The 14,995-nt window shown below is 44.8% G+C and overlaps 1 protein-coding gene across 1 annotated transcript in view; it reads left to right on the forward strand.

Moving 5' to 3' along the window:
• Positions 1–6,581, forward strand: part of mzt2b (mitotic spindle organizing protein 2B) — a 42,330-nt gene extending 35,749 nt beyond the window's left edge. Inside the window, exon 4 of the mRNA XM_072497991.1 lies at positions 5,429–6,581. Coding sequence (XP_072354092.1) covers positions 5,429–5,610 — 182 coding nt within the window. The 3' untranslated portion in view covers positions 5,611–6,581. The remainder of the gene's footprint in view (positions 1–5,428) is intronic.
• Positions 6,582–14,995: the final 8,414 nt, after the last annotated feature.

Here is a 14,995-nt window from a genome sequence, read left to right on the forward strand (position 1 = left end):
TTGGTGTCATCCGCAAACTTACTAATCAGACCAGCTACATTTTCCTCCAAATCGTTTATGTACACTACGAACAACAGCGGCCCCAGCACAGATCCCTGTGGAACACCGCAAGTCACAACCTTCCATTCAGAAAAACACACCATTCAAACTTCTTAGGTGAGAGGAAGATCTGCTCCCTGAGAACCTGAAGCTTTAGAATAACTGCTGGCAGCTGATTACAGAGTTAGAGTTTGAACCTGTGACAATGAAGGGTGCTGTACTGGTGTTGCACCAATCTGATTTTTAGTTGTCTTGAAATTGAACTAAAAGAACAACTCCAATTTTGTACTTGCCATTGTTTCAAGACCCAAGCTTAACCCGGATGGCCACTTCACAGCTTGAAATTTCAAAGTCTGAAAGACATTTGCAATTACTCGGAGCCTCATACACTTGAAACTATCTAATTTCTCAGGAACTAGAATGTTAAACTCCAATATGTTATTGAATTCCTTAGATCATTGCTATGATCAAGAACCGTTTACTCAAAATGAGATGATAAATTGCAATAATGGACTACTTTGGTATCATGAGGTTAGATAAATCTTCTCTCTTCTAAAGTGGAAATTTAGAGGGAAAAAGTCATATACTTGTTGTGCTTTGGGAATTGATGCACACAGACGTTTCCCCACAGGAAACTGGGAGCAGAATCCATGATCTGTCAGATCATAGATGTTGGGCTGAAGGAGCAGGTTCAAAGGGCTGAATATATCTTGCTTGTTCTATTATTTTATGCTGTTTGAGGCCTTGAGAGAACAGCATGACACATGTTATGCATTTGTGTGCAGCTAATTTCTGTTATCAAATTTCTGAGCTTTTTCATTTCTGGTGGTTAGTTAATTGCTCAGTTATTCTGTCTCTAGTTGATCACTATTTGGCAAAGAAGTATGAAGTAATCAGGTGTTCCCACACCTGGACATGCACTGCCCTTTTAGCATCAGAATCAATTCCGTTTCTTTTGTTTGAGTGGGTGTAATTCATCTGCAGCACTGAAGACACATAACATGTTGCTCTTGATGAAATGTATAGACTCGGCCTGCACCTTCGAGATTAGCCCCATGGTGTTGCAATTGGCACCGCAAGTGAAAGATCCTGTCTTCTGGTCACTATTTATTTTTGTTTTATCATTCCAATTTTGCAAACATTTGAGGTGTTATGTTCAGATTATCCTCTCTTGTTTGTTCCCAAATACTAAATGTTCCTGCAAAATATGAGTCAAATTAAACTGCAGTTCTTTATTGTTACGCCTCAGTGGAAAATTTATTTATTGCCTTGCCAACTCAGATGGTTGGCTTATGAGAAGTTTGAGCTGCACTGATGTCAAGTCAATCCTGGATGAAAATTATCAAACGATGTAGGGAAGAGGCTGATCCCATCAGTTTCTTCCCCTTTCTCTTCTGTTCCCCACTCTAAACCCCAAAAATGGAGAACATAATTCCTGAAATTGTTGATAGGTGAGTGTAATTGATGACTGTGATTGATATTCTGGAATGGAGACAGAATTAAGTTTTGGGTTAGGATACCCTTAAATAAGTGTGTGCAAGTTATTTTTATTTTTGCGTACAATTTTGAAGGCTATGTTTGATGTGTGAATAAATACATAAATATCAAGTTGCTGGTGCTAACAGATTTTCAGTTGAATTTGGAAGTAGCATTATTAGGCAGCAGTAGCTAGCACTGTGGCTTCACAGCGCCAGGTTCCCAGTTTAGATTTCCCGCTGGGTCACTGTTTGTGCGGAGTCTGCACGTTCTCCCCGTGTCTGCGTGGCTTTCCTCCGGGTGCTCCGGTTTCCTCCCACAATCTTAAGACGTGCAGGTTAGGTGGATTGGCCATGCTAAATTGCCCTTAGTGTCCAAAAAAGGTTAGGAGGGGTTATTGGGTTACGGGGATAGGGTGGAAGTGAGGGCTTAAGTGGGTCGGTGCAGTCTCGATGGGCCCACAAAATTAAAACATGCCAAATTGGAGAGTAAAAGAATTACGCCCAAATTGCCTGGCCTTCAAATGTCAGAGAGTCTGGGCTTACGGATGAAGTTTAGATATCCCTGCTTTAAAACCTTTCCAACAAGCAACGATAGCTTGAAATAGTTTTGTGCCTTTAACACAGAAAGGCATTCGAAGGCATCTCAGAGGAAGAAGTAGATCCCAATTTCTTTCATGAGGACCTGAAAGTCATTGAAGGGCTTGATGAATGAGATTCGATGAGGATGAGAGGGGTGGTTCACAACTATTTTGCTTGCTTGGAGGGCAAACACTGAAATGTACTGGCCGGATTGAACAGTCTAATTCTATAAATATGTTTCTAGGTGTTAAGAGGGATTCATAGAAAGGCAGGCAGAGGTCTTTTAAATTCATGTACATTATGTGTTGCCCCCTGTGAAAGTACATCAGAGGGCTAAGCACATTTAAGGAAACATGAGCGTTACCCTCCACTGTTGCTGCTGCGGCAGGTATGAAACGGGTAATTGTATGTAGATATTAAAGTTGACCTGATGTGCTTCTGGGTTTTTGCACCTGTTTCAAGCTGAGATCTAGTATGGAAATTTGGGTAAAAGATTCCCTTTGCCAATCGAAGATGGTTGAGTTAATTATTGGCACCCAGATTATGGGATCTTATATAGTGCGAAAACAACAAATGCAGCCGACATGTCTGGGGGCTGATAATTGCATGACCACTGTTGTATCTCAGACCTGTATGGTCAACAGCCCAGGTGACTGACAATGTTTAAAAACATGTCCGTTCTTAAAATAACGACCATTTTTGCGAGGCAGTCACTGTGGCATCAAGTCCTAGTATGATCCTGCTGGTGCCTGTTGTTGGAATAGATGCGCTTGTTACCTGCTGATTTATGAGTTCCTGCAATCTGACTTCTTATCTTGGCTGTGAGTTACCATGCTGCTGGCGCTGTGGAAGATCTGGCTTGCTTTGTGCTGTAGTTTAGTGCTGTGGGCAATGGCAGGGGAGCACAATTAGGCTGCCAGTAGTTGGCTTTCACATTTCCCTTTTTATTTGCTGCTAAAAGCTGCTTTTCTAATCCACTCTGTTTCCAGTTCTCTGAAATGCTTTGGATAATTGCTAAGTGTTCCTCTGAGACAAGGAGGAAAGATGTCCATTAAGCTGTTGTCGAGGGGTGGGAATGTGATTCATTACCCACGAAGAACAGGTGCTCAAAGCTCATAATCCACATTCAGATACTATTTAAATTTGAACAGTAAAATTATGTCAAAAGTACCCGTGTCTTTTCGGCGGTAACATTTTCAGAGTTGAGTGAACAATCTTGATAATTTGGATTGTGCAAGTGGTTTCCAGGGCTAGCCATAAAAATTCTCCACAGCAGGAATAGCTGTTTTATGCAGAAGCTTGATTCTGACTGTGAATCTTCTCTCTGCTCACCTTGATTGATGGAAGCAGCGCACACAGCCATACTTTTAGTGTGATTTCAAATTCAAGGAATATCTTGGTGATAACAGCTTCCAAATAAACACATGTATTCCATATATCCCTCATTGTTTTAAATTGGCATACAGAAATTATTTTGTGATGTGAAAATCCATCTTTCTGTGATAACTTCAGTTTATAGGAAGTAATGAATTTTCTGCGTGCGGGAGGGACGATCCAGATAAAGATTCAAGACTGCTTTCTGTAAATTCATTAGCAGTTCTGGGAAAGATCAAACTTTTGGCTCCTTCTTGCCCCAGGGTAATTTTCATCCCATGCAAAAACAGAGAACCTCTAAGCCCTGCAGAGAATTGTAAGGTGCAGGCTCACCCCACCACGCCCCCGCGTGCTCATCTCCTCGCCTTAATAGTTCAGCAGTCACAATCAGCAGACTCCAAGTGGGGGGGCTGTGCAGGAAATCCTATCCTGGAGCTTTGCAAAGTAGCACTGGTTATCTGCACAACCCCACAGATTAATCCTTCGGATCATACAGAGATTAAAAGGAAAGGGATAGGATGTTAATGAAACAAAGCTACTTGAACCAATTTGTCATTGACCTTCGTGATTCTTCTCCCCCACCCCCACCCCAAATCTTAATCCAGCAATCCCTTCCAAAGAAGCAAAAGAGACTGTGGCCTTTGTTATGGGGCCAGGGTTTAGAGAACCCCAAAGTGTATCATGGAGTTCACCTGACCCACAATTTTTAATAGATTGTGGTATGGGGAGCAAACGGCCCACTCTACAGGTGTGGTACAGCAGAAATGAAAAGTATTTTTTAAAGCAAAACAATGTTTATTCTATGAACTCAAGTTAACCTTTCTAAAACACAGTGAAGATCATAGCAACCATCAATTCAAATACAACCCCCAAAGAATACAACACTTAGTAATCCTTAATAACTTCCCAAACAACATCCAGAAGACAAAAGAAACACCTTTTAACAGAAGCACATTAGGTTTACATTCACTACTGAGAACATTTATAATTCTGAATTCACCAAGTGATCAAGAGATAGTCTTTTCATGGCAGAGAGATCAACAGTACACCTGCTCTGTCTGGCTTCAGCTCCAACACTGAAAACGGAACTAAAACACACCCTGCAGCAAACAGCCTAAAACGAAAGTAAAAAGCTGACAGACAGCCCAGCTCTACCCACTCTCTGACATCACTGCAGTAGTAAACACCCATTTCTTAAAGGTACTCTCACTACAGATGTTTATACACACACCCATTTATAAACACCCATTTCTTAAAGGTACTCTCACATGACACCTTGTCCATTGCTATCTTTGCTACACCATGATTCATTAGCAGGGACTTAACTTTGGAGAGTGATTCTGCCTGTACTTTTCGTCTCTGTGATGGATCACCTCACCTTTGCATGAGAATTTAATTATTCCCATCCAATCCCCAATGGCTTACACCCAAAAGACACTGCAAACCTTTTCCAAAGAAAAAATATATGTTGCCATTCTGTTTTCCTTCTGCACGTTCCTTGAGCATTAATTAGGAGCAGAACCCCCCCCCCCCCCCCCCCCCCCCGCCCCCCCTTCCACAGTGACACCAAGGTTCATTATTTTACCTGAACAGCCATCAAGACTGATGCTTGGAAAGCAAGGATTAAACTGGGCCAGGGTAACCACTTTTTATATTGCATGTTTTTCCTCCCTTTTGGCATCATGACTGTTGCATTTAATGAAACCTGCTGTGGATCATTGTCCTCGATACCTAAGAGGATGAAATAAATAGTATACTTATGGAGCAGTCATTGCTGAATTTCGCATGACAACAGAGCACAGGTATTCTGAGCCACCTTTTCTTAGAGGAACACTATTGACAGAGGACACATTGCCTCTGGTAGAAAGTGTGATGTTTTTAGATTTCAAAATGTCTTGGTTACAAAACTGACTGTTTTCTCCCCCCCCCATCCCCCACCCACCCCCTTTACTTCGCAGTGAGAAATAAATCCAGCACCGCCATCAGTGGTGCACAGACACAGATGGAGCGGGGCAGCACCCGTGAAGGATCCAGCCAGCGGGTGCCACGGCAACCAAGCGCCACAAGAGTCCCCAAAGGTAGCAGTTCTGGGAAAAGTACTGGAAGTGGCAGTAGCACGCAAACAACATCCAGCCAGTAGCCTGAAGAATGTTTACCGTCTGATGTAAAGATGACAGCATTGCTGGACTGAGGGTTTTTAGAGCTGGGTGCCTGCCCTTGTGTTTTTGTTTCCTCCATGCACTCTCTTCCAACTATTGAGGCCAGGCTCTTGATCACTTCAGATTGTTTGCATTGAAGAGGTTTGCAGGAAAGTGTGACTTGGTTAAATGATTATGCTGGGTTGTTACATTCCAAACTGCATGCGTTCTTGAGCAGTACTGGATTTTTTCGTTCAGATTTTTCACATTGCTGCAAAATAAAATAATTTTAAGTGCTGATGTGAATGAAACAGATGATGGCCAATTTTGAGGTGGGTTTATTTCATGAGAAAACTCACATGATGAAACCAGGGATGGGCCATGCGCAGCCTTCTATTATGGACAAGGTAGGCAGGGCACAAATTTTCCACTTCACCCTGGACATTAAGACTGCTCTCACTTGAGTGCAAAATATCATTCGGGCAAGTATTGTCCACTGTGTCACAGGAGTAGGCCATTCAGTCCCTCGAGCCTGTTCTGGCATTCATTTAGATTTTGGCTGCTCTGTATCTTTAACTCCATCTACCTTCAATTCTACTGATGGAAAGTTATGGGCAGCAATTGCCGGAATTTGCAGAGCTCATGGGCAGAGTGCTGAAGAGCTAAAGCTGAACCTTGGCCTCACATCTTCCAAAATGTCACTTTGTTAGCATGCAAATTCATAAGATCCACCATAAACACACACTCTGTAAATTGAACTTTAATTATGTCATTTAATAATTGCAAGCTACCCCAGCTCTTCCGTACCATCAGTCCACAAAGGTTTAATTTTTATTACATCCTAAACTGATTAGGAGATATCCAGTTACTGTTGACGTATAGATGAAGCAGTATTTATGCTGTACTGTGTATTTTGCATACATGTGCCTCCCGAAGGGGATACATGCTCCAAATAAATTTGCAGTATCATCCATGTGTTGCTGTACAGCTTTATATTTTGGGCCAACAGAAACAAAAACAGACCGGGCTTAAAAAAATCTCAATTTTCTATCTACATGAGGGAAGTGAACTGCTCATACCAACACATTCAATAACTTCACGACTTGGGCAGAATGTCTTAATTTATGTTTTAAAATTTAGAATCACATCTTTTTCCTGCATCTTCAACGTTTTATGATTGCAATAAGCCATTTGTGCTGTTTGTTCCATTTTGACTGCATAAACCGACAAAGCAATTGGATCCTATTATACAAAATCATAATCTGGAAATCTGAAGTAAAAACAGAAAATGCTGGATCCCAACATTGGTCTGTGGTGTCACATGATTAGTGGGGACCAAGCAGAGCTAATTGTTTTTCAGCCACTCTGAATTCCTCAAGTTCCTCTGTGCTCCATTCAGTATGCTTCAGCTCTCTGCACTCATTGAGACCCACTCCAAGTGGCTTTGCCTCCTCTCACCCAGTCCCACCTGCAGTCCTACACCTTTTCTCTTCTTCCCTGAGCCTGTGTGACTTTTTTTATTCCTTCATGGGATGTGGGTGTCACTGGCTGGGCCAGCATTTATTGCCTATCCCTGAGGGCATTTAAGAGAGTAAACCACATTGCTGTGGGTCTCGAGTCAGTTGTAGGCCAGACCAGGTAAGGATGAAATATTTCCTTCCCTAAAGGACATAAGTGAACCAGATGGGATTTTAGGACAATCAACAATTGTTTTGTGGTCATCATTAGACTTTTAATTCCAGATTTTACTTTTATAACTAATGTTAACACTTTTCAAGCAGCTCCTTGGGGGCTAGTTGGAAGATTTGTTGCGTGACCACATACATCAGTGTTAAATTATCTGCATGGTTTATTTGTTTCAATATCCAAGCTGATTATTATGAGGCTTATGAAAATCCTTTTGAATAACAGTTAATTGTATTTGTAATTTGAATTACTGTATCCCCATACCTCAATATTCTTCCTATCTTGAAAGAGCTAATTCGTTCAATTCTACATGAACTAACCACCTCCCAGTATCTCACCTCGGTGACCATTAATGTGAACCTCAACTGTAGTAGGTAGATAGAGCTCCAGAGCACAAACAAGAATTGAGCACACACTTTGTTTTAATGGATGGAAAATTGTGAGCAGCTTACGCCCAATTTGTGATCTGGACTTTGATCCCACAACTCTTATACTCCAGTCCCGAATCTACCCCAGGGTTGATAGCTGACTTCATTATTTAATGATCACAACCAAGTTTGTTTCTGTCCCCAATTGAGGCATATAAAAACGTGCATTCTTATTAACAGGAAATGTTTAAAATTGATGAACTTTTTGATTACATCTCAAATGCATTCCGCAGGTTTTTTTAAAAAAAAGTTGTCTGTGGATGCAAGTAATTGTTGAAACCCTCGATGGGGATCAAGATCACAACACCCACCTGATTTTTCACTTCTCCCTCGCTTGATTTAGTGTGGATAATTGTAGATTCCGAACTGTTTCCTTGGCTGAGATGCATTAACACAGCACTGACCAGGGATCGAATCGTACATAAATATTGGAAAGTTGAAATGCCAATTATAAAAAGATGCACTACTTACAAACAGGAATTTTATCCAAGGCTTAGAAAAAGAATCCTTTAAGAAACCTTGTATTTCAGCAGTCTAGGCTTCAAAGAACAGAAATTATTTGATAGAAATTAAACACAACTGATGGGATTTTCAGAGCTTATTGAAAACTAATGATGGGTGCATTTATTAAATACGCCGATGGAATTACATTTTTCATATTCCCACTGTAATGATTAGCAGCAACTACTGAGCTTGGTTCACTGAATTTGTACCCGCTGGAGTTTTACATGCGATAATCTTTGATAAAAGAAATAGCAACAAATCCTAGTTTCGGATAATTTACCATTGCTACTTCAATTTTGGATTCTATTTAAAAGTCCCAAATACGAATAGGCCCATTTATAAGTTTATCTAAATGCACTTGCATGTTTCGGAATTTCATATTTAAACCTCAGAACTCTGTGTTCGTCAATACCCTTCAAAATCATTCAGTGAGCTTACATTTCCATTCTGTGTTTTAGCTTCCAAAATGTATTAAATTGCATATCTTCACCTTAAAAGTATATTTGCCACCTGATCATTCAGCTAATCTGTGTGTCCGTTGAAGATATATAATCCTTGCTGTTTGTAAAACCTCCCATTTTTGTCAGCAGATTTCATATTGGGCTCCTGATGTCCCACTCCTCTGCCGATTCAATTAAAGCAGTACACTCTAGCCCTTTTGTTTCCTATCCATTAATCAACTTTACATCTGCACTCTTGGGTCCATACACCTCGATTTTTGTAACGAGCCTCCTTTCAGATGCCATATTGAACAATTAAGAAAATCTCCATATGCTTTCTTCCAGTTTCAGGATATCGACAGCATGGACAAAGCCAAAATTTATTGCTTGTCCCTAATTGTACCTGAGAAGGTAGGGGCGAGTCACCTTGAACCACTGCAGTCTGTGTGAAAGTAATTCCACAATGCTGTTAGGTTGGATGTTCCAGGATTTTAGCTGAATGTCATATATAATTGCCATTCCTTCACAGTCAAAGTTGGGTGACTTGTAGGGAAATCCCTACAATACATTAGGAGACCATTTTTTCCATCAAGTCTACACCGACCCTCTGAGTGTCCTACCTAGGTCCACACCCCACCCTCCGTGTTCCTGGGGTGGTGGTATTCCCATGTAGCTGCTGCCCTTGTTGATCTAGGTGTAGAGGGTTAGAAGCCTATGAAATATCTTAGAAAAGATGAAACTCCTTGGGATTTATTCCTGCGTTAAAGATAACACGTGAATTCAACTTTGGGGGCATTTGATGTGATGCCAGTAGCGCCCAGCACACAGAGGGTTTGTAACATCGTACACCAGTGATAGGTAACCTTGGCAAATGGGTGGCCTGCATGAGTGGCCTTCCTTCATCTCAATGGGCTGCAAGTTTGAAATCTGGCTTATTCATTAATCATTAGTAAGATTAAATACACGCTGTTTAATAATGAGTTTTTTAAAATGCTTATTTATACATTAATAAAACCGTCTTCAACTTCAAGTAGTAAAACAAAATAAATATTTACACTTTAGACCCAGAGGGAGTGCAGGTTCTTAATCCATGTGTACAAACAGCACACCCCTCACTTACCCTTGCTTTACATGCGTATTGCTTCAGTCATACCGGGAGGAAAAAAAAAACCCGGACAGAAATCCACGGAATGTAGCAACCCTGCTTGTGGTCTGCACTCAGAGTCCAGATGGGCCGCATCGCGCCCCCCCCCCCCCCCCCAGGTTATCCACCACTGACCTAAATTCAGGGAGTAGGAAGGACGCGCCCTCTCACTCTGTTCACTCGCGTCCCTCCGGCTGCACGGGGCACACCCTGAGCCTGCGTGCGCGCGTCCTGTCACCACAGTCATGTTCCGACCGGGCTCTTGGATGCACCCAGTGGCCAGCAACAACAGTGCCGTTTTTGCTCTTGAGCGAGCAGTGGATCCTGCTGGACTGTTACGGGCTCCACAACAACCGGCAGCACGGTAACTGCGACGGGAACAGCGTCCGGCCTTTGCGCAGCCCCCTTGGCTTATCACAGCGTCCGGCCGGCACCAACTCCCTGCGCCCTGAGCACTGCAACTGGTGAGAGCAGCACCACCACTGGCCGCTAGGAGGAGGAGGGAGCTTGATGCAGAGAGGCAGCACCTCAGGATTGGGGACATGAGGGCAATAGCTCAGGATTGGGGACATAAGGGGCAGGAGCGTGGGAGAGGGGGCAGTAGCTCAGGATTGGGGACATAAGGCGCAGGAGGTTGGGAGAGTAGCTCAGGATTGGGGACAGCAGGTGCACTGTAACACAGTGGTTAGCACAGTCGCTTCACAGCTCCAGGGTCCCAGGTTCGATTCCAGCTTGGGTCACTGTGCGGAGTTTGCACGTTCTCCCCGTGTGTGCGTGGGCTTCCTCTGGGTGCTCTGGTTTCCTCCCACAGTCCAAAGATATGCAGGTTAGGTGGATTGGCCTAGCTAAATTGCCTTTAATGTCCAAAAAGGTTGGATTGGGCTACGGGGATAGGGTGGAGGTGTGGGCTTAGGTAGGGTTCTCCTTCCAGGGGCTGGTGCAGACTCGATGGGCCGAGTGGCCTCCTTCTGCACTGTATATTCTATGATAAGGGCAGTGGCTCAGGATAGGGAAATAAGGGCAGTAGCTCAAGATTGGGGACATAAGGGCAGTAGCTCAGGATAGGGGACAGAAGGGTAGTCACTCAGGATAGGGGACATAAGGACAGTAACTCAGGATAGGGGACATAAGGACAATAACTCAGGATAGGGGACAGAAGGGTAGTCACTCAGGATAGGGGACATAAGGAGCAGGAGCTTGGATGAGGCGCCGAAGCTCAGGATAGGGGGCAGGAGTGTGAGAGAGAGGGCAGTAGCTAAGGAATGGGGATATAAGAGAAAGGAGCTCAGGATTGGGGACATAAGGGTCAGGAGCTTGCGACGGCGGGGCAGTAGCTCAGGATTGGGGAACAACATTAACTAGAGAATGGGGACATCAGGGGCTGAAGTTGGGAAAGAGGGGCAGTAGCTCAGGATTGGGGACCAACATAACCATGGAATAGGGACATTGGGGGCTTGGGACAGAGGGGCTGTAGCTCAGGATTGGGGACCAACATTAACCAGCGAATGGGGACATCAGGAGCTTGGGGCAGAGGGGTGAGTGGAGCAGGGAGAGGCAAGTGAAAACAAAATGGCACTAGCCAGGCCAGATTGGGAAAAGTGACTGCAGCTCATTTCACAGATGTTTCCATCATCACTTAGTGATTAACACACTGATCTTTGAGTCAATGGGTATGAGACCTGCTCCAGGAACGTGAGCACAAAATCAATGCTGACACACCACTGTAGACCTTCATAACATTAGGACTGGAGCAGGTCCTACGTCTGCAGGCAGCAGCACGGTAGCATTGTGGATAGCACAATTGCTTCACAGCTCCAGGGTCCCAGGTTCAATTCTGGCTTGGGTCACTGTCTGTGCGGAGTCTGCATGTCCTCCCCGTGTGTGTGTGGGTTCCCTCCGGGTGCTCCGGTTTCCTCCCACAGTCCAAAGATGTGCAGGTTAGGTGGATTGGCCATGATAAATTGCCCTTAGTGTCCAAAATTGCCCTTAGTGTTGGGTGGGGTTACTGGGTTATGGGGATAGGGTGGAGGTGTTGACCTTGGGTAAGGTGCTCTTTTCAAGAGCCAGTGCAGACTCGATGGGCCGAATGGCCTCCTTCTGCACTGTAAATTCTATGAGCGTTTGGACTATCAAACCTGCTCCACTATTCAATGAGGCATGGCTGATCTGTATGTGGCTATATCTCCAATGTCCTGCCCTCAACCCCTCACCCTTGACTTCCTTGAAGGTAGAAAAATCTGTCTGACCTCTGCCCTGAATCTATTCAGTGAGCCAGCCTTCAGTGCTCTCTATGGAAGACAATTCCAAAGACAAAGTTGTAAGTTGTCAGGATGGTCGAGTGGTCTAAGGCACCAAACTTAAGCAGACATTGAGGGCTGGATGATTTCTGGTCCCTTTCAAGGGTCGTTGGTTCAAATCCCACTCCTGACATTCACCTTTTGGGCAGCACAGAAGCATTGTGGATAGCACAATTGCTTCATAGCTCCAGGGCCCCAGGTTCGATAAGGGCAATTTTGGACACCAAGGTCAATTTATCATGGCCAATCCACCTAACCTGCATATCTTTGGACTGTGGGAGGTAACCGGAGCACCTGGAGGAAACCCACGCACACACGTGGAGGACGTGCAGACTCCGCACAGACAGTGACCCAAGCCGGAATTGAACCTGGGACCCTGGAGCTGTGAAGCAATTGTGCTATCCACAATGCTACCGTGCTGCTGCCTGCAGATGTAGGACCTGCTCCAGTCCTAACCATAAATTCTATGATCTATGACAAAGGACCCTCAGAGAGAAGAAATTCCACATTTCCATTTTAAATTTATTTTAGAAACGTATAAAATTATGAAGGGAATAAATAGGATAGATGCGGGCAGGTTGTTTCCACTGGCCAGTGAAAGCAGAACTAGGGGGCATAGCCTCAAAATAAGGGGAAGTAGATTTTTGGACTGCGTTTAGGAGGAACTTCTTCACCCAAAGGGTTGTGAATCTATGAAATTCCTTGCCCAGTGAAGCAGTTGAGGCTCCTTCATTAAATGTTTTTAAAATAAAGAATAAAGGGATTAAGGGTTATGGTGTTCGGGCCGGAAAGTGGAGCTGAGTCCACAAAAGATCAGCCATGATCTCATTGAATGGCGGAGCAGGCACGAGGGGCCAGATGGCCTACTCCTGCTCCTAGTTCTTATATTCTTATATTATTATGTTCTTAAATGGGAGATCCCTTGTCTTTCAACCATTGTTCTCAATTCCCCCATGAAGGGAAATGTCCTCTCTAGTCTATTAAACCACCTTGAATTTTGTACGTTTCAACAAAATCGAGCCTTGCTCACCTGAACTCTACTTAGTACAGGCCCAACCTGCTCAACTCTTCATGCCAGGAATCAGCCTGGTAAACCTTTTCTGAACTGCTTCCAATGCATCTATGTCACTTCTTAAGTGAGGAGATCAAAACTATACACTGTACGCTTGGTGCAGTATCACCAATATGCAATACAGATGTATCAAGGCTACCTTACTTTTATACTGCAGCTGTACAAGCTGGAGCTGCTCGAGGAAGAGGAAGCTGCAGCTGAGCGAGCAGCAGAGGAACAGGAGGCAGCCACTGAGGATGGAGAGCCGGCCGCCCAACAGGCCGAGGAGGAGGAGGTGAAAAGGAAGCACCGCATGAGGCCCCGTGTGTAGCGGCAGCGCTTGTCATTCGAGGACCTGTCGGATTGAGCATGCCGTCAAAAAATCCGGCTGAGCAGGGGGACAGTGGGTATCTGCCGGATTATGGCGCGCCTGGCACCGCAGGGGAATGGTGGAGGACACCCGCTCCCGGCGGCCTTCAAGGTGACGGTCGACGTGAACATTTACGCCACAGGGTCCTTTCAGGGACTGAGTGGGGACCTGTTCGGAACCACAGAGCTTGTGCATTTGTGCTGTCACGGAGGCCCTATATTCCCAGTCGGCATAATACATTCATTTCAATGTGGACAGAGCCCACCAGGATGCCCAGGCAGTGGGGATCGCCATCATCGCTGAATTGCCCCAGGTCCAGGGGATGATTACCGGGATGCATGTCATCCTATGAGCACCTGCAGATGACAGTCCGCTCTACACAAACTGAAAGGGGTTCCACTTGATGAACGTGCAGCTGGAGTGTGACTATCAGCTGCACAGGATGCACGTCTGCGCCTGATACCCGGGCAGTGTGCACGACTCCTTCATCCTGGCACACTCGACAATTCCTGGCCTCTTCGAGGCGCACCCCCGGCTGGGGGGGGGGGGGGGGGGGGGGGGGGGGGGGTTTGCTCCTGGACGACAGGGGCTATCCGTTGCAGTTGTGGCTGATGACGTCTATCCGGAGGCCACAGACTGACAAGACCCGCTACAACGACGTCCATGCTGCGACGTGGAGTGTGATTAAGCGGTGCTTCAGCATCCTGAAGATTAGTTTCAAGTGCCTCGACCCTTCTGGAGGGGCCCTCCAGTATGGCGCTGCGTGTGTCGCCCACACCGTGGCAGCTGTTGCACCCTCCACAACATCACGCAGCAGAGGGGCGATGTGCTAGAAGAGAAAGGTGAACGCCAAGCCTCCGTCTGAGCATTCACTCTCTGTTTTCTTTGTTTCTCTCCCTCTATTGTCAATTCTTGAGTCACAGATTCATCACCAGTTTTTTCTTTTGAAATGCTATCTTCAATGGTATTGCTTCCTCCACCTTCCAGTTAATCTTTTCATGATCTAACTTCAGTTTATCTGAAGAATCTTCTCCGGCAACATAATCCAACTGATACTCTCCAATTCACTGATTTTGATGGAAAGCAAATAAAGACTTGCATTTCAGGCCCTCGGGACGTCCCAATGTCTTTACAACCAATGCAGTATTGTCACTATTGTAAATTGGAACTGCGGCAACTAAATATGCATGGCAAAGTTCCACAGTCAACAGTGAGACAGGTATTTTGCTATAAATGCAGTAGTTTGACGGAAGAATGTTGGCCAGTGTCCTGAAAAAACTGCTCTGCTTGTAGGAAATCTTTAATGTCTGGCTGAAAGGGCAGGTGAGGCCTTAGTTTAATGCATCATCTGAATGATGTCAGCTTGGCACTCACTCCTTCAATGTCGAACGGCCAACTTGGATTCGGTGTTTCAGTCTCGGGGAGAGGGTGGGTGGGTGGTGCAGGGGACCTGCATCCATGTTTCTG

This window comes from Scyliorhinus torazame, chromosome 1, assembly GCF_047496885.1.
Source record: "Scyliorhinus torazame isolate Kashiwa2021f chromosome 1, sScyTor2.1, whole genome shotgun sequence".
In the NCBI taxonomy this organism is placed as follows: Eukaryota; Metazoa; Chordata; class Chondrichthyes; order Carcharhiniformes; family Scyliorhinidae; genus Scyliorhinus; species Scyliorhinus torazame.